A 24184-nucleotide genomic window follows, 5' to 3' on the forward strand; every position below is an offset into this window, starting at 1 on the left:
TTCAATTCTGAGTCCTCATCCCATGTGTGAATACCAGTCACTGGTACACACTAAAAGGGAACAAAAAGGAAGATAAATGAGTATTAAAGAAATACAAAGTCTGTAGATAAACATAACCTATTTTACAAACTGAAAGTACAGGAAATTAAGAAGTGACAATGGAAATGTGATTACAACATAGGAATAAATTAAGGCATAACTGCTACCATTATCAGAAAAATGCCAGGGCATATTTTTGTGTTAAGACAAAGGAACATAAAACATCTTGATTATCCTGTCAATGTGTTTGTTAGTAATCTGTTGATCTCTGTTATAAGAGATTATTATTATAACACACTGTGTTTGTCTTGCCTTTAAAGCCATAGGTTATGTAGGTTCCAGCTTTCTGAACTCTTTCAGGTGCAATCTCGTGTTTTGTACTTTGACAGCACAACTGAGCAGAGTATGACCAGTCTGTAAAATATATGCATTACATGATTTTCAAGTGACCTCACGTGATTTGATTATGTTATGCTGATAAACCAATAATAAGGGTTAATTGCTTAGCCCTGGCTGATAAGTTTGACATTTTACAGCAGTGTGTAGAGTAGCCGTTAGAATTTGTGTTTGGAAGGTCGTAAGTTCTAAATCTAAGCACCTGTTATACCCTTGAGTTAAGTACTGTATTTCATTTAAATTGTAAATTTGGGAATTTTTAGAATTCAACATTTAAAAAAGCAGGACCATGATCGGAGCAAGGTATTGACTTTCTTAAATCCTCACCCTGCGGTGTACAGAAAAGAACGTTGATAAAATGTTACCAAATTGCAAATAAAAAACAGTACAATTACAAAACAGAAGACGAAAAGCCAAGACAGGGGGCGCGCTAGGGAAATCAACAGTTTTATGTTCGAGCTTGACTGCTCTGTTTTGTCTTGTCTTTTTGCTTCTTTCATTATACGGAAGTTTTACACAGCAGTACCATGACAACGGTGCGTGATCGTTGTGCTACCGGGAAAATTAAACTCTCTTTTAACAACTGAGAAGTTTTGGTGATTATAAATTTATTGGTAGATGTTGCAATAAACGAACATGCAACGCGAACGAAACGTGAATATGAAGGAGGTGATAGGATCGCTTTGCTACCTGCTGTCCAGACTGGGAGTCGACTCTGTTCCCAGCCCGGAGGCCTTCAGACGGGCCAAATTCGGCAAGGCGGACGGGGTAAGAGATCGTACCCGTATTGTACAGTTTCACTGCAGCTATATTATATTATCAAATCCTAGCACAGGGTGTAAAGGCAGTTTTTCCTGCCTTTACACCCAAGAGTAGTGTAGCTACAGTATATTTAAACAGGATAGAGGCAGATACTGCTAATAATCCTTCTATAATGACCTTAACCTGCTTAAAAGGGGGAAAAAGCTCTTGTTCACCATTCTTATGACCCTAATTGAGCCATAATCTCAATTTAATGCTGGTATTGTACTTCAGCATTTACCTTTTTCTACATCAGGGTGTTAACTTCTGTTCGACAGAGTCAGGAAGTATTAGAGAAAACATGATGATGGTCTATCCTGGACAGCCTGTTCTGAGCTTTTCTTGTGTTCTTATGTTGCTGGAAGTCTTATAAGTCTCATTAAATAAGACATGTCTGGTAGAATTGACCAATAAAGCCCAATAGCGGAGTCAGCTGAATTATTGAAATCTTGGTTAGAACTAAAACCCACTGTACTGTAGCTCTTTAGTCCCAGAATGCACCTAACCAATTCCAGGGCAGATTCAGTGTCCAGCTGAGCCTTTTAAAGCCTTGCACTGCAATAGATTGGAAGGCCCAGTGTTTGACTACCCTTGGTTTCCACCCTCAAATAATTTGTTTTACTTATTACAGTAGAACTCTATGTAAAGTAAACCAGGTTAGAACACAGAACAACAGAATTGCAATTTTCTTCACAACTTGCATAATGTTGTGTGATGGTACATGTGGAGCTTTTCTATTAGCCTAAAAATGTATCTCATTTATATTATATTTACTGTATCAATTTTCTTGTTCTCTTTCAGACTGTTGAGTTTTGGAGGTTTTTGCACAGCTTGTTGGAAAGAGAAGTCAGTTTGGGATGTGATTGCACTGCCTTGCAAGAATCTCATATAGGTAAGTTCTGAATCTGACGGGGAAAAAAAGCAGATGCAAAACAGGACAAAAAAAAAAGATGGCTTCCCTAATCTCCCTGTTTGAGAAGGCATTAAGCCTTTGTGGTTCAGTAGCTGGTGATTGTTGATTAGAGTCTTTGGGTGCAAAGAGGATTTGGCTAGATGGAGACAGATTAGAGATTGGGATCACAGGACAATGATTGACCTTCACCCTTCCTTGCATGGGCGCAGGAGTGAGCTGAAACAGTGAATAATAAAGAGTTGTTTTCCTCCTGCACTTCCCATAAAGCAGCTGCTGAATTTTCTAGCCATGAGAAGACAGATAGGCCTATATGCTGTTACAGATTGCTTTTTGAAAATGTTTGGCTGTGGGCTCTGGAATATTAGTAAAATTCCTTACCAAACAGAATCTGGAAAGGAGAAGGATAAATTGTGAATGGTTGTTTGAGTGCTGAAAGGACACACACTACTCTGTGTTGTCATTTGTGTGCAAAACAGTACAGTTGTGTGCACAATTGTGGGCATTCCTGGTCCGATTGTACAGTATGTTGCAGTAAATCTCTAAGTGAAAAGAAGTTGACAGAACCTCTGCATGGTACAAACTTAAACATGCTATCTTTATGCAAATTTGAATGCTATTTATTAACATTCTTATAGATAAAAATAACCAAACAGTGAATATGACACATGCAAAAGTTTGGGCACCCTGTTAGTCAGTACCTAGTAATAGTTCCTCTAGATAACAACCAAATGTTATCTGTAGCTCGTCCTTGCAGAACTCTTTGAGCTCAGAAATATATTTAAATCTACTTGGATGCTCTGCATGTTTGAAATCACAGATTTTCAAATAATATTTAGTCCCAAGTTTTGGGACTGTGAAGGCCATTCCAAAACCTTAATTTTTCCTGTAAGTACTTCGTGGTTGATTTTGAGGTATCTTTGTGACATATCCAACATCTTTCCAGTTTCAATTTTTTCCACTGATTCTGGGACATTACCTTCTAGGATTTGTTGATATTTGCTTGAATCCATTCTACCTTCCACCCACACAACATTTCCTGTGCCACTGGCTGCCATACAAGCCCAAAGCATAATAGATCCACCCCCATGCTTAATGGTTGGCAGGGTGCTCTTTCCTTCAAATGCTTCACCCATTTTTTTCCAACTATATCTTCTGTGGTTGTTGCCTAAATGTTACATTTTTTCAGCAGTATACGGCACTTTGTTTCAAAAAGTTTCCAGCTTATCAAGGCTTTGTTTTGCAGAGTTTAGACGTTGACTTTTGTGATGAATTCGTAGGAGAGATTTTTCTGGGTCTCCAGATCTTGCCTTGACTTCAACAACTCCTTTTTTTTAAATCATTTATAAATGATGTTTCTGATATTTCCATTTTGTAATTTGTTTGTAAAGTGTTTAGAGACCTGTTTATATGTTATATTCTTTTGTAGGAGTGAATTATATTTGTTTTCAAGTCTCTCAAGAGCCCATGGTTATTGAAAGTAGGCAGAACAACTATCACAACCTGAGAGTTTAGGAGAGTCAGAGTAATTGTTCAACCCTGGAATTGTCTTCATCTCACTTAATTTAAGGCTTAACCAGATATGCCCAAACCTTTGCATGCAAGTGTAACTCTTAGGAAGGTGGTAAGAGCAGAGAATATTGCTCTTCGCTGTAGAGTGAACTGTACAACAGGGCAGTGTATATTTAATGGGTAGAATAGTATAAGAAATCTAGGTAACTTGACTGAAATTGTTGTGGGAGTTTTTGCTAAAGTTTTGATTTTAAACACTATACACAAATTTTCCAATCTGTCTTTGCCAGCAGGCTAAGCCAAGGGTAGTCAAATGCTGGGCTTTCCAATCTGTTCCAGTGCACAGCTTGCAGACAGCTTAACAGACACCTTTAATGAACAGCTCTTGCTATGTATAGACAGGTTATTACACTGAGAGAAACCAACCTAATTATCCAAGCATGAATAGTTTATATCTTTCAGCCTATTGATGATGGACATGCATATAAGCAAAAAACAGCTTGCATCTATACTGAGATCTGCTGCAATATATCCTAGCCTTTCATGTGTTTCTTGGACCATGGAAATCTGTTGTATCTTAGTTTTCCTGAAGAGTATAAACTCCTCAGTAGGCTCTCTAAAAAAGTAATAGGTAAATAAAATGTACTGCACTTTTTTAAAAGTCCCGAAAGGAATGAAAAGATTCATCTTTTTTTAAAGTTTTAGATAAAGTTGCATTAAGCCTAAGTTTTAGTTATTTGTAGACACTCTATTGATATATAAAACCACAAAAAGTCAATCATTTCTTATATTTGTTTAATCTGTTGGTTACCTTTTAAAAATAATTACACAAACAATGCATTAAAGCGATCAATCATTATCAGACAGTGCTAGGTTTTTATTTAGCCTTTAGTTACTTTAATTTTGTGTTCTCTTTCCAGAGAGGCAGGTCAGTGTTGTGCAGTCAGCACTGTGGCACTGTGGCTACGGTGCATTGGAGTTCTATCAGCTGCCCACTGATGGCTCTCAAGGAAGCAGAGAACTGCTGCTGGCATTTTCCTGGCTCCTGTCCAGGGCTGGCCTGTTGGAACACCTGCTGGAGAAGTCCTGCCTCAGGCTGGAGGACATTACGCCCCCCTCTGTGGTAAGAGTGCTAGCAGTATGTCACACTGGAATTGGAGTGTGTGTTGTTGTACAATAATAAGAGCTATACATAGCTGTATTTTGATCTTACAGTACACTGGCTCTCTAAAAATAAACTGAATACCAGGTGGTGAAATACATTACTCAACCTAAATAATTCAGCATACATTGTAATGGTGGTAAAGCTGTTTCAGATCCATATGACTTCATCAGAGAAGCCAACATACAGGGATAGCCTTCTCAGCAATGGCAGTTTTATTAATTATACCCATTGCTGACCATGCAGTGTTGCTACACTGATGGAATGAGCAATTGAATTAAATAATGAGATATCTTGTCCTATTAAAAATGAGTGTCTAGATGAAAACTGAAGAATTATAGCTAAAGAATTCTATATCCCATTTGTCTTGAAGATGCTCAATTAAAGCTAGCCAGGAAAGCTGTCCACAGCTGATGTTTGTACATATTTGTGTTTTGCTGTATTGGGTGTTGTGTGAGCATAACCTGCTAATATCTGAAGAACAGTTGTGCAATCCTATTAAATGTAATACTACTACTACTAATTCCTTACACTTACAGTGGACGTGGATGATGCGACGGCAGCCATAGTATGCCAGTATGCTCAGCACACATAGCTATTAGTGGGCAGAAGAACAGTGATGAATCATCATAGATGTGGATTGTTAGGAGGTCATGATTGGTAAAGAACAGGGGGAAATTAGGGGTTAGAGATTGGGGTTACCCCTAATCTTTTTGAAAAACAGCTTGGTTTTTAATGCATCATAGGCTGGTACCTTTTTTAGAGTATAGTGTCTCCATCAGTATACTGGGGCATTAGGACACACACAGATCGCAGGTTAAGCATCCCCTGCTGGTCCCACTAACACCTCTTCCAGCAGCAACTTTAGCTTGACCAGGAGGTCTCTCATCCAGGTACTGGCCAGGCTTGCATCTGCTTAAGTTCAGTGGGAGTTGCACTTGTAAGTGAGACATGTCAATGAGTCAGGCTTTTCCAGTTATAAATAATTTAAACTGACTGGTGATAATGGGATGTTCCACCACTCATTCTGCATCAGTTTGTTAGTGCAGTAGCACTTACTACACAAATAACAATAATCACCACAGTAATCCAAGTAATAATAGACATCTAATAATCTTTTTCTACATCACCTTTCAATGTACTATACGTAAAATAACAAAAAGTAACGAAAGAGACAGGTGTGACTCACAAGATGTAATATGGGACATCATTCCACAGTCTTGGAGCAACAGTACAGAAAGTATGATTTCCCAGTGTTTGGAGCCCCATATTAAGAATTGAGGGTCAACAAAGCACAAAACATGTATAGGGTGTTCAAAATGTTCAAGCGCTAAAGGTCAACAGCAGTATTGTGAATCTCAAACTGAAATCCTTATGGACTTGCTTTTGGATGTTGTGCCCTTGTCTGGAAATTCAGCTCATAGTGAAATGCCTAGAACCCCATTCCATTGCCTTCTAGTCCAATGGTGGTAGCTTGATGGACATTCTAATAATACATGTTATACATTCTATATAAATTATCTGCTGTGATTTCTTTGTGTTCCAGAAAGAGACAAAAATAGCTCCAATTAAAAAAACTCTAGAATTGTAGCTTTGGAATTCTTTGTTTTTAACTTTTTCTCTTATTTGAATGCAGAAGTATGTTCTCCTCCTGGAGTAGAATCTTCCTGGACCTGTTTGAACTGCTCATGTGCTTCACTGCTTCTGAATGTTTGTATAGATAATGAATACTCACAATTAAAATAATCGCATTGGCACAGTACATTGATTCAAACAATAGTGAAATCATCACCACATCAGCTAAAGCAATTAATGAGCACTTCCCACAAAATGGTGAAAACCATAGATGCAGATAATTACATGTAAATAGGCAGTGTGTGGGTCGTCCTTTATTTTTATCCTTTCCCCTTGTTGGTGTTCAATCCAGAATGTCTTTGTGACAGGCTGAGCGAATAAGGACTTCTGAGTTATGTTTTGGTATCCAGTATTAAAAAAGAAGAGGAACAGAGAACCTGGCTCAGTTTGATATCTATTGCTAGTTCTGGCTTGGTTTGCAATCCCTCCTACTTGGAATGCTGGCAGCAGTCCTGCTCCTCAGAACCCTACTGCAGATAAAACACTGTTTAAACAGGCCGTGGCACAGCTGTGGCTGGTCCAGGGCCTTTAATTACCCACAGCTGTGGCCCCTCCAGAAAGCTGTGGTGCTGACAGCCTGTCTAAATGTCACAATTCTGTTTGTCGCACCATAGAAGAATATCTTTAATTTCCCGCTTTTCCATGTGGACATACATTTCATATGAGTGTAACATTGAATTGAATGGTTGTCTGAAACATCAGGACAAACTGGTTGGGCACTGTATGACACTGTTAAAAATATGTTAATCAATAATTCCTAAATTATTCATATTTTATTTAGCAAAGAAATGAGCTTTATGAGGCCTGTCTTAAAAATATTTTAATACAATTCTATTGGAAGTGGTAGCTAAAAAATAAGAGATAGTTTTTATTGATTGTTAAACTGTATTGGCATTAGAACTTTTAATTTTTTTTTGGAGAGAAGTATTCATTGACACTTAAAGTTTTTTTTTAACTTTGATAGATAGATACTTTATTGATCCCGTGAGGGAAATTGCAGTGCAACAGCAGCTTTACACAGACAACATAGCCACAGTGTAACGAATGATACAATAATAATAATAGTAATAATAATTATATAACAATTATAATAATACATATAAATATAAATGTATTGCATAGGTCCCTGGCATATATTGCACAACAAACAGTTGTGAACGTGAAAAGAAAGAGAGCAGATGTAGCAGTAGATGTGTTTAGTCCAGAAACAGGTCACTGTCAATGTTGCCTCTGCTCAGACGCAAGGTGGATGCGTTGTACAGTCTTATGGCAGAAGGCAAGAATGACCTCCTGTAGCGCTCCCTGTTGCACTGTGGATGAATCAGTCTATTGCTGAACGTGCTCTTCATTTCTACAAACCTGTCATAGAGGGGATGGGAGATGTTGTCCATGATGGCCTCTAGTTTGGACACCATTCTCCTCTCAGACACTATCTCCAAGGGGTCCAGGTCAGACTCAATGACAGGGCTTGCTCTCCTGATGAGCTTGTTCAGCCTTTTTGAATCCACTGCTCTAATCCCAGGGCCCCAGCATACCACCGTAGAAAATGGCGCTCGCTGCCACCAACTGATAGAACATATGAAGTATCTTACTACATACATTGAAGGACCTGAGCCTCCTCAAGAAGTAAAGTCGGCTCTATCCCTTCTTATAGATGGCCTCGATGTTCTTAGACCATTTCAGTCTGTCGTCGATGTGGATTCCCAGGTACTTGTACGAGTCCACCATCTCCACGCCACTCCCATGGATGTAGACAGGAGTAGGTTTGACCTTTTTCCTCCTGAGATCAAATCAGTATGGAAATCCAAGCTAGCCTAAGTTGGTTCATCAGGCAAATCCTAACTTAAATTGTGTATTTAGCATTTTTCATGGACAATATAGTAAGAATGAATAACGAACATGTGTAATAATATTCTAACATGAGTACGACATTACCTCTTATGAACTAAAAATAAAATCCATAAAAATACAAACCATAACAGGAATGCTTTAACAGAATTATTAAGGAAAAAATAAGATTTATGGTAAGTACTAAGCCTGTACTATAAATATACGATTACACTAATTACTATTATGATACTATATATTACATTAATGTATTATTATATTAGTATTATTGTAACATGAAAAATGTTTTATTAGAATTTAGTATTAATCAAACTAAGTTTAAATAATGTAAATTGCTACAGTAATTGGAGTGCAATGTTCAATCCCTTTTAAAATAGAATTTAGTTAATCTGCCATTTTGATCTGTTTTTCAAAGGATCGTATGCACTCTTGCCTGTGCTGAAAGTGTCTTTTAGTATTATTTTAGCTGTGTTAATCTGTCTTCCTTCTCTGCTACGCAGCTATTCGACTGCTGAAAAAGAAATTATTAGAGCAGATGTTTCGCTTCAGCTTTATTTCATTTTCTCCAGTTAACAATGAACCTGAACAAATCTGTCACTCGGTGACAACTGAAAGCAATGTTGTGTTTAACTGTTTACTTTTTACTTTTTGTATGCTTTTAGGTAAATTGCTTATTTAAATTGAGCACAAATCTAAAGTTCTTTAATCATAGGGTTGCAAATTCTTTAATAATGGCATTTGTTAGTTCACAGAATTTTAAACCTTAATGTTGTACACAAGGCATGAATGATTAAAACATAATTCGCTGAAATATTTAAGGAGTTTTGAGTATAGGAATTCTCTTTGCGATGCAGTTGTATTTACCATTAAGGGTAAAATCTGAAGGATTTAAGAAGTGACATTTCAAGGACAGCCTGGTGTTTATAGTGCAAGTGTTCATCACTAGCCAATAACTATGGTTGGATTTCTGTAAAACTAATATGTCATTCTCAAATGACTAAACAGCAGGATTTGTGATCTCAGGAGCCTGAAGTCTGTTTCTGCTGGTGCAATTCATGCATGTTAATTTTGTGCTAGCAGAACTCTTATCTTTTGACACAAAGGTTTCTCACATCTTCTCCTCAGACACCTACAGAATTCTATTGAGAGAGATAAAAACTGCTTAATGAATGACACATAAGAGAACTGTCAGCCTGAGCAATTGGGATATGTTCATATACTTACATGCCCAAGATGTCAAGCTGGTTCCCAGTTGGTATGAACATTTAGAGCTCCCCAAATCAGGGTCCCCAAAGCACTTGTGGAGGGGTGGGGAGAATTTAGTTTAAATTGAGCTAATGTAACCCTATTCCCCCAGGTCTTGTGCTATTTAATCAAACAATTGTATAAAGAGTAAAGACATCTGGTGCCGATTGGTCTGCATTTTCATTCTGGTTGTTTTCATACAAGGTTGAACTGCTCTCGCCGTGGGTCTGGGGTATTTTTTGTAGATTTTAGTGCCCTGTGTTATCTTTTGGTCAGAAAGAAAATTATCAAAAAGAAGATAATTGAAAGCCATACAGTTTAAAAACAAAATGGACATGGTAAGAAGTAGTTTGTATATTTACGCCAGTAGGTGTCAGCATAACTCTGACCTAGTTGAGAAAAGTTGTCTTCAGCTTCTTTCAGTTAATAAATTATATGAGGTGTTTCTTATGCTGCAAGATTCCACCTTCTGTCTCTCAGTCACTGTCACTGATTGCTCAGTGCTGGGATTGAGTCATTTGAGGGCTGAGTCATTTTTAGTGGCTGTGCTGTAAAAGTTCACATGATAAGACTTGTAGCTAGTCATCCAGCTTCCTGGAATTGTATTTTTGAGCCTATTTTTACTTTTAGAAATACACTGGATATAATATAGCAAATTGGTCAAAAGGCTTTTGTTTTTTTATGACATCTGAAAAATTTTATAATGTTTAAATATATTTATAAACTTTTTTTTACATGTAGGGGAATGTATTATTACATTATAACATTACAATCAATACATTCATATACATTAACAAGTTTTTTTTTTTAATTCATAGCCCCTCATTTGTTTAGGCAATTCACACAGGAGGGTTGAAAGTGACACATACTTGCCTCACACATGATTTATTGTGCAACTCAGGCCCTGCGAGCACACAGCAAGCCACTCAGGTCACTGGTCCATGGCTAGCCCAGGATGTCCTGGCTAAGTATGAACACAGAAGCGCCCTGGGATTCAGTGTGTTCATTGCCAATTCAGTGTGTTCTGACACTTGGTCTGATTGTACCTGGCTAACAACCAGTCCAGATTCAAAGAGACAGCCTCTTAACTGTAAGAGCTATCCTTCGCTCTAAGCAGAACCTGGATTGACCATGTAGTCATCTCCAATATACTGTACATATCTTAAGTGCATTAGTCACCCCTTACAAGTGTGTTATACCCGTGGGCTTGTAATTGACTGACATAGAGAAAAGCTTGCACTGCCTCCTGTCTTCCCTGAGAAAAAATATTATTATTACTGCTTGGAAAGAAGCTGTACCACATGGACTGCAGTAAAAGTCTTCTTAGAGGCTGTAGTTCTGAATTTTGCTAACTACACGTGCACCCAATATTTGAATATGAATTTGAGGTAAACATGTGAAAAAATCTTTCTTTGAGTTAGCCCCCTTAATGATTATTTGCTTTATGCCTAGTGATAAGTAGACCCTTGCATTCTCTTATTTATTCTTCTCTTTATTTTGGGACTATAGGAAATGTAATGTTTGAGTAAGGATAATCTTTTCTGGTGATCCTTTTGTCATGTAAAAGGCTTTGTCTTCATTGTCAGACAACACTATGGTAGAGTTGTAATGTGCTGCTACCTTTTTGTGACATTTGGATTTCGGTTCATTATTTCATATTCATGTACTGTAGGTCCCACAATAGTGACTCGGTGAATAAGAAGTGGAATTGACCATTTCAAGATTGGTGGGCATTATTTTTACATTATTAACCAAACATTACTTAAACAAGTGCAGTTTAAGTTAGTGTGAACATACACATGCACATGCTAATAGTTATGGATAGTTACTGTATGTGCTCCTATAATTGCCAAAAAAGAAAAATGTGTCCTTATATTATGTTTAGTGCACATCCCTACTGATGTTTAAATTCAGATTCGTCAATTAAGCTGTGAAAAAGACCCAGCTCTTCCTTAAGTCATGTTCCTTAATTTTGTCTTGCAAAATTAACATTGTAATCTATTTGACTTGCTGTAGACATCACATAACACACTAACATGTAGGTAAAGGTAAAACAGTTGTCTTTCTGTACTCTGTGGTAAGCCTACATTTAATGTGATTAAACATTTTCAATTTTTTATTCCTCTGACAGAAGTACGTTATGCCTCAGATTTCTGTTAATATAGAAAAGGAATTTGAACAGCACAGTTTTCTGACATTTTTGACGACCAAGCCTTAATATATTCAGCTCCTTTTATTTTGGCTGTTTAGCACGATTCATACATTCCCCTACATTTAAGTAAATAATCTCCACTGTTGATGTAGTGGTTGTCATTCATGATTAAAACTGAGGTGTATTAAATGCTAGGAAATATGCAGCCCTTAATAACAGGGTGTTACAGCGTTATCAGCTTTTACAGTGCAATGAAATACTTTCACTTATCTTCAGCAAAATGCCAGTGAAGATGCCTGTTACTTTGGAAAGACTGAACACATATTTTTGTAAAGAAAAATAAGTACAGATAGTGTTTTATAATACCATGCAAATTATTTGTGAATCTGAGAAGATGTCTTGTATTAATATCAAGGTAAAAGGAAATAGAATTATGAAGACATGTGCTTATAAATTCACCTGCATTTACTATACTGTCTAAATAAAATAAAATCTCTGCAGTGTTTTAATAAAAACATCTTTCAGTTCTTAATAAAATTGGTTACATTATTTTGTGCCAGTCTAAGTCTTATACTTCTACGAATGGTTAAGAACTGGTTAAGAAAATGTATGACCTAAAGGTATTCATTATCAGATTTACTTTTTCATTCTAGAGATCACTTGCTGTGGTATTGATGGTTGGGGGTTACATATTTTGGGTAGTGGAGTCTTCTGCAGGCTCTTCTGTATGGACGTTTGGACCAGAACACTTTGAAGGTCTTTAGGAGTTGATGACTTGTTTCCTTCTGTCATTTCCAATCTTGAGCCCAGAGATCCTGATGCAACTATCTTATCAAGAACAGGCCTATACCCTTACACCCGAAGAAGGCTCCACAGCTGAAATGTTGTATTTTCTTTATTTCGTTTTCAGCATGGTATAAACCTATTGCTTGCTCCTAAGATTAAGTCAGTACAATTAAAGGAATATAAAAAGGCATTTCCAATTTCAAAGGTTTTTAGTATTTGTATACTAAAAGTACCTTTTAAGTATTGGTTGGTGTTACTGTTCATCACTAAAAAAGTGATCAATTTTTTATATTGAAGCAAAGTCAATTACTCGAGTGAATTTGTCACTATTAAGCTCTGACAGATATGTTAAACACTCTTAATTCAGTTAATCCAACTGAAGAACCGCTGCATGAATATGAAGTGAAATTGTATTGATTTTTTTAGGCCACATTTATGATGGTTTATACACTACTGAAAATTGCCACCCTTTCTATATGTAGAAAAAATAGGTCTGTAAAACGTACAGAAAAAATATATTTTCTAACGTAATCATTGTTTACTTAATTCACAGTAGATATTTTGTGCTGCAGTACATAATATTAAGTAAGTTCTGTTTTTACTACAGTTTAACAGTTTAAGATATTGCTGGGTTAAAAATGTATTTTTGTTTAACTTTTAGTTCTACTGTGCACATTAGAGTGACTGGATTATGCATTTTCTACTGTGTTAAAAACATAATTAGTAAGGCAAAAATATGAGCAGGCCATTTTGATTATTATTTTAGTAGCTAAATGAATATAAAGTTCTTTTCAGTAGCTACTTCAAGGAGTTCAGAGTTTGGGACCACCTGTTCCAGATGACCAATGATATGCATAAAAAAGTGTTTTATGTTCTGTCCATCCATTTCCCAAGTACAATGTCCAATTTAGGGTCACGGGAGGGCCAAAGCCTTTCCTGCAAACAGTGTCCCACCTTAAATGGGACACTACTCCATCACCGCACAGACAACAGACACAAACATGCATACACTCACACCTACAGTAGGGTGAATTTTCCCAGAAGCCAGTTAACCTTCCAGCATGTCTTTGGAATGTGGGAGGAAACTGGAGCATCTGGAGGAAACCCACGTGAACATGGGGAGAACATACAAACTCCACACAGATAGTACCTCAGGTCCCAAACGGAACCCAGGGCCCTGGAGCTGTGAGGTAGCAATGTTAACCACAGCTTCACCGTGCCACCCATGTTTCATACTCTTTGTCATAAATATTTTAGTTTACCCTTGTGACCCTGCATACGTGTTAAAATATTTAGTTTGAAGGGTCAGCTCAGTAAATGGTGGTCATAGCTTTAGGATTTTCTATTCTTTGGTCAAATCTACTTTGAATCACTTTTGCTACTGACTGAATGTATTCTTACTTAAATATTCATCTTAAGTCTTGCTCTTCTGCGAGCTCAATGTACTGTTAAGCTAGGAAATTCTTTTTGTGGTAAACTTAAAAACAAACAATATTTTAAACTTGTCAAACTTGCTCAATCTAAAATATAAAGCTTCAGTGTAATCTCCCTTGATTTCATTTCCACATTGTGCCATATGTAGAAACATGCTTTCTGCAACTCATGTGATATGTATATGTTCCTTGTGCGGATCACATTGTACAAGATAATGTTAAAATGAATTTGACAGTTGTCAGTCCTTCGTTTCATGTAAGTTTTTTTTATACCAGCCCATATTGGTTTGTTACATCATACACAGATATAACTACTTTTCTACAACTTGTTTCCTAGCTATAAAGGATTCTTAATCATGGATATTGGTCAGAAAGAACTAAGGGTCTAAAATGGATCATTGCAGTATACACAAGGTTATGTTGGACTCAATAGAGATTATGTCCCTTGTTCTTTCTTATTGGTTAACTAGTTTTCAGTGTAAGTACTTTGGTATTTTATAGTTTTTAGTTTGAAAATTACATAGAAATACTGAGGGGCAAAGGAATAAATTGATGAAAGAGTACTGGATCCAATGGCATTTCTGCTTTTTAATGCCTCTCAGTATACTTGCATATTCGTGCATATTCTTGAACATGCATATTATAAAGAAAACAAATGGTATTTGACTCCTCCAAAGGAGGAAATGGATTTTGACATGCATGTCAGACAAGTTACTCTTGCTTAAAGGGGAAGGTCACAGTTATTTATTTACTAACAAATCCTTGTTTAACAACAAGTGACACACATCACACATCAGCGACTACATTCTCTGGTTTGGTAGTCTGTAGATCTGAGTGTTATTAGCAAAGTGTGTTTCAGTCCTGCACTTAATATGAAAGCCACTCTGGACAGTGATAAAAAAGATTTTGAATAACATCCAATTTTTTAATCTCTCCTAGCTTGATGGAAACATTATAATGAGGGCAAGGTTGAAATGTCTATTTGAAAAGAATTTCTATTAAAAATTGAAGAATGGTTGCCAATTCTGCAATGTCCTGTTTACACCTTATTGTACCTCTGTTTCAGCTCCCTCTGTCTGTGTGTGCTGATGGAGACCTGCCTGTGTCTGCAGAGGTTGCCGAAGGGCTGGAGAGCAGTGTCAGGCACCTGCAGTGGCAGCAAGGTAGACTGAGGCTCCATTGGAAGACTGTCCAGGCTTCACGAGAGGAGAGAGCCATACTGCTGCACAAGGCAAGTATACACACAGGAAAGTTTTCTTCAAACCTTAAGTCGTTTCAACCTCAACCCCTGGGCAGAGCTTCCCATCTGGTTAGAAATTTGCCAGTAGAGTGTGTTCTGCTGTAACACTAAAAACACATTCCTGAAGATCTTTGCATTATGGAAAGGTTGTCTTATAATAACCAGTGATTCAGTTATAATTAAGGGTTTGTGGGAAGATGTCTGGAAAACACCATTTTGCTTCATTTAAAAAAATAATAATTTTGAACATTGCTTTTGTGTTATTTTATCAAAACTGGTTTAGTATGTTTTTGTTTGTTATATTATCATTTGTTAATTGAATTCAACCCTGAGAAAAGCACAGTATACTTTGTCACTATGCAGTATTAAATGTAGTGAAGGAGGTGTTGTAGGCACAGAGATATTGAGGATGGTTTTACATTTTCTACAACCTTAAAAGTTTTTAAATAATCTGAATAAATATTTAGGAAATGTAATTTTACATTATTTCCCCACTGTGGGAACGCAACTGTTTTTTGCTAACTAGATTCCACATACTCAACCAGAACTATAACCCCTTCATACTTGTGTTGTAAAAAATAGTCATAGTAATAAATTAAATGCCTTATATCTGATTTGCACTGTGAGAACAGTAAAAGCAGAACTGACTGGCCATAATAGAAAAATCACTGAAATGAAGATATATATCAATATAAGAATTTACTGTAACTAAACTTGTTTTTTTTGGAGCAAAAAAAAATGTATTGGCCATGTAATTGACTTGGTTTGCGATGATCAGGTAGACATTACTGTGGTGTGCTAGATAAATACTTTAGCCTGGATATTGCAGGCTTTATAAAGTCCAAGTTTTGCTGCTTGCTAACTTTGGCTGGTAGTGGAAATTCCTGAAATTGACTGAGTGCCACAGGGATTTTATATAGGGGTCAATGGTGGAAGGCAGAACACCAAAGAGAGCGATGGTTCTAAATCTGAAGAAAAAACAACAATCAACTAAATGGGTAAATAATGATGATGATGGAACTTACAGGGGTATGCTTTTTCTGGATCGTTTGTGGCTTGGTTGAGTTACTACTTGATTAACACTGTGGTCAGCAAGTCCTGCCACACTTGATTAAAATGTGTTTGTCTATATAAAGACATGTCCCCTGGTTAATGCAATAATCGTCTTTGAAATGCATTACTCCATTAGAGAATTAAATTCTCTGTAGACGGGGAAAGATACATTTACCAATAATAATAAAAAAAGATTATACACTCACAATTAATCCTGTAATAAAGTTATACAGTATGTAGTGCTAAATGGATGCTTGCACATGGGCCTCACAGTTGCTCCTGTTCATATTTAAGCTTTCTGGGGAGAGAGCTTGGGACTTTCATGATCGATTTTCTTCCGAATCAGTACAGAATCAAAAGGTCAGTATACATTAGAGAGTGGTCTTAAATCGGTGAAGCCCTGATGTCTGCCTTTCATTTACTGCTCCCTGCTTTTTCATAGTGTGCGTGATAATGACCTTACTTTCAGATCACACTCATGCCTACATCTTCTGTGTGCACTTTTATCATTAACACAGTGTGCATGGCAGAATGACCTGAGGTTTAAGAGACACATGGCAGTCCATCATGATTGCTGACCTTTGAAATAACATTAAACTCCTGTATCCATGTTTACAACAGGGCTCCTGTGGCTCGTTGTCTTCAGAGGAAATTGCATAAAATAAATATGTTGTCAGGCTGTCAGTAAGCTTAAAAGGTACTGATGTGATACTTGTATATCCCTATGGAATCCAACCAGTCTTTTTTTGGCAGGCCTCATGGCTTTATTCATTTAAGACCTGCGATCTTGAGAACCACTGAAAGAGTGTCTGTCCATCACACGATCACACTGCTGGGTAACAGAGTTCATGTTTATGACTGACCTAGTTACCTTGTACACACCAGGAGAAGGAATGTCTCTATTTTTAAATACGATGCTGAAAAATAAAGTTTAAATTTATATTTAATATTTATGCATTTTCCTTCTACCAGTATTATTAGACTTGGTAAAATATAATTAACTGGGTAATAAGAGTGTTGGAAATCAATATGGATACAAATAGTAGTGTTTTAAAGTCAAATTAAAAACAAGATTTATTTTAGCAAGACTTTTATGTTTTAATTACTTAAGACTTAACATGTGTGAAACATGGTCAGACATGATCCTGTCTCTCCTGTTTTACAACAGTGTCAGTAATTGAAGTATAGTTATCATTTATTATTATTGCCAGCAGCCATATCACTCTGCATCTCACAACTGGCAACCCACTGAAGCTAAGCAGGTCTGAGCCTGGTTAGTACCTGCATGAGAGACCTCCTAGGAAAAACTAAGGTTTCTGCTGGAAGAGGTGTAAGTGGGGCCAGCAGGGGGCGCTCACCCTGTGGTCCATGTGGGTCCTAATGTCCCAGTGTAGTGATGGGGAAACTATACTGTAAACAGGCGCCGTCCTTCGGATTAACCGTAAAACTGAGGTCCTGACTCTGTGGTCATTAAAAATCCTAGGGTGCTTCTCGAAAAGAGTAGGGTTGTAACCCCGGCGTCCTGGCCAAAATTCCCAATGGCTCTTACTGATCATGGCCTCCCAATAATCCCCATCTATGAATTGGCTTCATTACTCTGCTCTCCTCCCCACTAATAGCTGATGTGTGGTGAGCGTTCTGGCGCACTATGGCTGCTGTCGCATCATCCAGGTGGATGGTGCACATTGGTGGTGGAGGGGAGTCTCCATTACCTGTAAAGTGCTTTGAGTGGAGTGTCCAGAAAAGCGCTATATAAGTGTAAACAATTATTATAATTATTATTATTTTCTATTAGAGTTATGTTGCCTATAAGAAAATTAAAAAAAGCTTAAAATGAAAGGAAGCTATTTTTCTTTTAGAGCCATCTACTGTAGCTCATTTAATTTCCTGCAGTTAGGTGATCTGAGATCGATCTTATCATACAGTATATATTTAAAAATAGTTCAACAGACGTTTTTTAAAATGTGGGGGTCTCTCCTCTCATAGTTTCTTGAAGGTTATTACTAAAAAATACAATAGACACCTATGCAGTCCAGATTTCCATAACAAGGTTTAAGGTTAAATGGCACATAATCAAATGTTGCCTTTATCTAGAATGGATCAGGGGTGCCTGTGAAAATCATTGTACGCAGACAGTGAAGTGACATTTGTCATTTTTCTGTGTACTGTTGAAATCCCTTCTCCAGATGAAAAGATTAATATGAGGCAAAAGTACAGAATTTCAGCTTTTGTTTAGCCATTACATTATTATATGACTTTAGAGCAATATCATTTGTTGTGTTCTATCCCCCTGTTTCAGGTGAGTACTGGGCCAAATTAATTTAAAGTAAATCAACCTAGGGTAAAGGTAGTATTTGGTTGCCTTCTTCTTACATACAGTACATGACTGCTTCATATACGTGACCCAGACTCTTGATACTATACAGTATGTTCCTTTGAAATGCAAAGTCTCAGCTATAGCCAATTTCAGTTGATGCATGTTTGTAGGGTTTTCTGACTTTATTTCCATTTAAACAAGTAAAGTGTGTACAGAAGAGAATTCAAATAAGATTGACTTTACTAATTCAAAAGTTTCCACTTGGAACTCCTTGGTTAAGTGTGAGGTATATTTTGCACCATTGTCTTGCTGCAGGTCAACTCACGTCAACTCACGTCAACTCACGTCAACTCACGTCAACTCACGTCAACTCACGTCAACTCACGTCAACTCACGTCAACTCACGTCACACTGCCAACATGAGTTACATCATCAATAAAGACCACAGAGCCAGTTCCAGAGGCAGCCATGCATGCCAAAGTCCACTGCCATCGTCCTTCACAGATTTATTTTGGAAAAGTTTTGACGTTCATTTATAATGAATATTGTATAGAATTATTATATTGTGTATAATTAATATATATTTAATAAAAAGCAACAGTATAATGTTATAATGTTTCTAAAAATAGGTAATAAAAATACTGTACTTGCTGTTATTGTTTTAAAAAAAAGTTGTAGTACTGATTTAATACCACTTGATATGGAATATTAATATGGAATCATGGAACTAAAGACATTTTGGCAGCTGAAATATCACTTGTGGATATATGGATGTGTTCAGAACTGACAAGAAGAAATATAATTGTTTGTGTGTTAATGCAGAAATCCAGGTAATTCCAAAGGGTTCACAAACTTTTTCTTGCAACTGTATTTTCTTACTTCTTATGTTTCTCTCTTTGTGCTTATTGGTGTTAAATTTCAGTTGCCAAGTGTCTGCTCAGTCCTTGAATTTGTCTTTTAGTAAGTCCCTTGCTCTTTCTTCTGTGTTTGCCATTCCCCTTATTTTTGCATCATTGACAGTTTAGTTAAGTTTGTCCCTTAAGATGACTTCTTGTTTTGTGTTTATTAACTAGTTTCTGGTCCCTGTGCTGACTTGCTGTTTATATCACTAGAGTGCTTTTCAACCACAACTAAATGGGCAACGCTGTGAACACACGTAGTGGAAATTATTCCAGACAACACACATGTAAAAGTAAAATCCATAGAGTAATAGAGTAACATCAGTTTTTGTGCCACCAAGCATCGCTTGGGCATTACACCTCTTGGGCCTCTTAGCAGTCACTCAAGCAGATAGAGGCACGAACAAATACTGAATTTGAAATCAGAATGTTATCATTGATTCCCAGGCAAATTTGACATTCATATTGTAAGAGGGTGTCTGATAGTTTTGGACAAGGCTGCATATGTGATAATCAAATGTGATTGAAGTTGATGTGCCAGAATAGTGTTTAATTTGTCCTACTCCACAGATGTCTGGAGCACTGCAATTTGCTCAGTTGGGAGTAATGCCCACTGTTAGCTCATATGAGGTTGACATTGCAGTGTAAAATGCTGAGAATTGTAAGTTTTTCTTATATAGGTAATGTGTCTTCTATGAGAAGAATGGTCCAGTATTATATTTGTTTCTTTAACAAGGATGCTCTATTGATAATGTATTTGACCTTCTCAGTGACTACAGTTAAGACCTCTGCCTTCACATTTTGTGCCTTATGATTTTTAACCTTTTGCAGTTTGTTTTTTTTTGGGAGGGGGGGTTGTTTTGAAAAAAAAAGGTTTACTCTGACTTGCCTTAGAACTTGTTAAAGAGTTTTTTTAAACTTAAGACTTTAAAATGCATCAGGTCAGATGCTGCAAAGGCTTGTCTGCAATTTAGAGAGGGATGTTAGTTTAGCACCTGTCTCATCATATAGTACGTCTTCCATGCTCAGTGTCCCTTAGTATCATATGTGGAACATTTTAGTCCAGCGGGAATTAGGCACTACTTCCAGCAACAATATGAGTTTCCTTTGAGCTCTGTCATCCACAAAGCAGTCAGCTTCAGACATGCTTGCTTCTGAGATCCAGTGAGATAGTTTGGTACTGTATACACAGATAACTGGAAAAATGTGGTGGGTACATCAGATTTGTGAGATTAAGAATGTTAAGTGGCTGTATTACCCAAGGAGCAGAGAAGAGATATAGTAAAAATACTTAGAAAAAAAACTTAAAACGTTGACATACAGTATAAGCTGTCCCAAGAGTTTACAAGTAATTATAAGTGATTCTGTATAAAATGACAATGAAGTATCTGTGTTGATAATAAATAAATATATAGTACTGAAAACAGAACGTTGGCATAGTGGTTAGCATTGCAGCCTTGCAATGGGTTTAGTTTTGGACCTGGGGTGCAGTTTATATATTCTCCCTATCATCCCATGGGTTTCTTCTGGGTTATCCGGTTTCATCCTACAGTTCAAAGACATACTGGCATGTTTATTTACAAACTGTATAGTTAGAAATAATAATACAGATATAACAAGTAATAATATAATAAGAGGCTCTTTAATCTGTTTTAGATCCATTCCTACACTAAAGGCTGTCAAATCATCCCTACAGTCAGCCATCTTTCTGCTATGGAAACTAATTTCATCAAAGACCCCATGGAGCAGAACAGGGTGAGTGTTTCTCTAACAATTATCACAGTTTATATCTGTGTGTGCTGGTAAACGTTGCATGTGCTTAGAATTGCGAAGCTTACCTCATAGCTAGAACAACATTCTTATGTGCCATGATGACAGAGGTGCTTAATCTCACTTATCTCTTAGCATATCCACAAATGTACCATTAATTCAAATTGTAGAGGCATCTATTTTGTTTAAAAATATTTATCCAGTAGAAGACTGCCTCTTACAGAAATCTAATTTGCTGTGAGGCTCTGGATGACAGGTGGGAATCCTGGGTTCGAAGAACTTGAAGATGAAACACACAGTTTTTCAAAGTGTTTGAGATGGGCCTGAAGCCTTTTCAGCCTTTTGGAGAAATATTCAGCTCCTAGACTCTTCTTATCTGCAGATTTTAAGTGGATTGCTTACATCAGCATCTAGAAGACCTGGATTTCAGGTGTGGCCTTAATCACTGCAATACATTTAACAGTAATATGTATATTATTGTAGAGTATCATCTCAGGATTAGGGGAAGTTCTAAAACAGATTATCTATCTGTAAAAGAATCTGTAAGAGTTTTTCAGGGACACTATTTTCCTCCTGAAGTGTCAATCAAGTGTGAATGGTTACTTGCCAGCTAGATATACTCATCCATTGGAGGTAACCTTAAGTAGATGAGTCCATGAGATGAGATGATGTCTGAGTCCATTGCTAAATAATCATGTACTTGAGAAGGAAATGTTTTACATTTGATTTCAAACACCCTTAAACGCATTTCAAACAGTAGATAACTGTTTGTTCTAGCTCATAACATGCTCGATTGGGGTAGGATTTTGAGATGTGGTCTCTAATATGTGAATATATAATATATGAATATATATAATATGTGAGTTCTAATATGTGAATATGTAACTGGATTCTGTTTTGTAGTGGTGCAATGAATAATGTTGTTTTTCCCCAGTGAAACCCTAAAGCCCTGGAATCTGTGAGATGGAGGTCAGTCATGGGGAGATGTTGAAAGCAGTAGCATACAGTAGGTAGCTACTGAAAAAGTTAATGAAGCTTTGGCCCTGACACTTTCTAGATAGTATTGAGTCCTTCCGATTTTGTGCATTTACAAAATGATAAATAATATGAATATTTGTAACTTAATATTTTATTCAAAACCTAATGCTAAAACTGAAGACTTATATGCCTAAGCTAAGTAATTCAGGTGGGTAGCTGAATCAGCATGCATAGGCCTCAAAGGAACAAGTAATAGGTTTATTCCATCCTGAAAAAAAGAAGAAAGAAAACACAAAGTTTCGGCCGTGGAGTCTTCTTCAGGTTTGAGCAAACCTCACACCTGACGAAGGCTCTATGGCTGAAACGTTGTTTTCTTTCTTCTTCTTTTCAGCATGGAATAAACATATTACTTGTTCCTAAGCTAAGTAATGGTAAATATCAGCTAAATTTGACAATGTTGATTGTATAATTATTCAGATCAGTGAGCTCACTATTTGGTGTAGCACCTCTGGCAGAAATTAAAGTCACAGATCTTTTTGGGTAGGTCACTACCATCTTTGCAGATGGTGTTGGTGCATTTCTTGCCCATTCCTCTTGGCCAGAATGTATCTGGTCATTCATCTCTGCACTTTTTATGTTATACTCATTTGTACACAGTATTCCAAATGAGTTATTAAAAGTACATTGTACAATTTTATTTTTTATACTTATTAATTTAATTTTATGTATTGATTTAGTATTGAGATCGTGATTTGCCCCCGCAGCTGAACAGGGGGCAAAAGATTTCATTTATATTATTGATTTTATTGGTAACAGTGCCTTGACTGTTTTCATGGTATGTTGCAGTGATCTGCATTCAAGCTTGCAATCAATTAGTTTTATTTTTTTTTAATCATAAAAGCATTCAATGTTGCAAGGGCTCTGTGCACCCACTTATCAGTGCTGATGTGGTCTGAATTTACCGTCTTTGGCCACTATTAATGTAAGGGGACAGACTTGCAGTTATGTTAAATAAAATCAATAATAAATAAATAAAATATTTTTTTGGCTGAATATATTGAGCTTAAACTCAGTCTTTTGTATTTAAATCGTGAAATTATTTCTTGTAATTTATACATTTGCTTTTACTCTCCTTGGACCACCATCCAATCAAGAATCTGTGGCAGTAGTTGAAAATTATTGTTCACCAATGGTCCTCATTGAATTCAAGGGAGCTTGAGCAATTTTGCAAAGAAGAATGAACAAACATTAACCATGTTCTCGTGTACAAAGCTAGTATCCAAGCACACTCATGGCTATAACTTCTGCCAAAAGTGCCCCTACCAAATGATGATTGAAATGAAGTGCATACTTATGCAATCAGTTTTTTCTATTTAATATTTAGAATTATTTTAGGAGGATCTGTTGAATTTTGCTTTCACTTTCACATTATACAGTGTTTTGTGTCAATTGATGGCACAAGAAAAAAAAACAAATGATTAATTGTTCCATACCAGAATGCGAAAAAGTCCAAGGGGACTGAATGCATTTGATAGCCACTTTATTTCAAAGCTTATCATATCTTACATGATGTATGAAAATAATAGAAGCTGTTATTATATAATAGTTATATTATAATAGAAATATATGGGAATTACAGTAATAAAACAGAAAATAACTGACAAAATAAAATAACTGAGAACTGAGAAAATAAGCTTCTTCTTTTCACCTCTGCCTTCCATGACTTTAGTGTATAGTTTTCCATACTTGGCAAACAATATTGATTTAAAAAACATCTTGAGATGTAAGAAGAAGAAGTGTAATATAGAAAGAATAAAGAAACTCAAATCAGATCTAAGAATTTTGTTTGAGCCAAGGTTTATATAGTCAGCTGGCTTGAGAAGAAGATTAGGTCAGTTGGCAAACAAACAAGTAAATGTAATTGTTTTGAAATAATGACTTTAAGTGCTCACTATTCCCCCTGCTGGGTGTTTTCAGAAGAAATGATGTGAAAAAAATGTGTTTGCCA

The 24184-nt window shown here is 36.6% G+C and overlaps 1 protein-coding gene across 2 annotated transcripts in view; it reads left to right on the forward strand.

Annotated features, from left to right (window-relative positions):
* The first annotated feature begins 668 nt into the window (after positions 1-668).
* Positions 669-24184, forward strand: part of tedc1 (tubulin epsilon and delta complex 1) — a 70593-nt gene continuing 47077 nt past the window's right edge. Inside the window, exons 1-5 of one of the 2 annotated variants that reach the window (XM_015351155.2) lie at positions 669-1203; positions 2038-2128; positions 4579-4781; positions 14986-15150; positions 21085-21183. In XM_015351155.2, coding sequence (XP_015206641.1) covers positions 1072-1203; positions 2038-2128; positions 4579-4781; positions 14986-15150; positions 21085-21183 — 690 coding nt within the window. In that variant the 5' untranslated portion in view covers positions 669-1071. The remainder of the gene's footprint in view (positions 1204-2037; positions 2129-4578; positions 4782-14985; positions 15151-21084; positions 21184-24184) is intronic. The other variant, XM_015351154.2, reaches the window with a different exon arrangement.

The sequence above is a fragment of the Lepisosteus oculatus genome, chromosome 8 (genome assembly GCF_040954835.1).
Source record: "Lepisosteus oculatus isolate fLepOcu1 chromosome 8, fLepOcu1.hap2, whole genome shotgun sequence".
NCBI classification, from domain to species: Eukaryota; Metazoa; Chordata; class Actinopteri; order Semionotiformes; family Lepisosteidae; genus Lepisosteus; species Lepisosteus oculatus.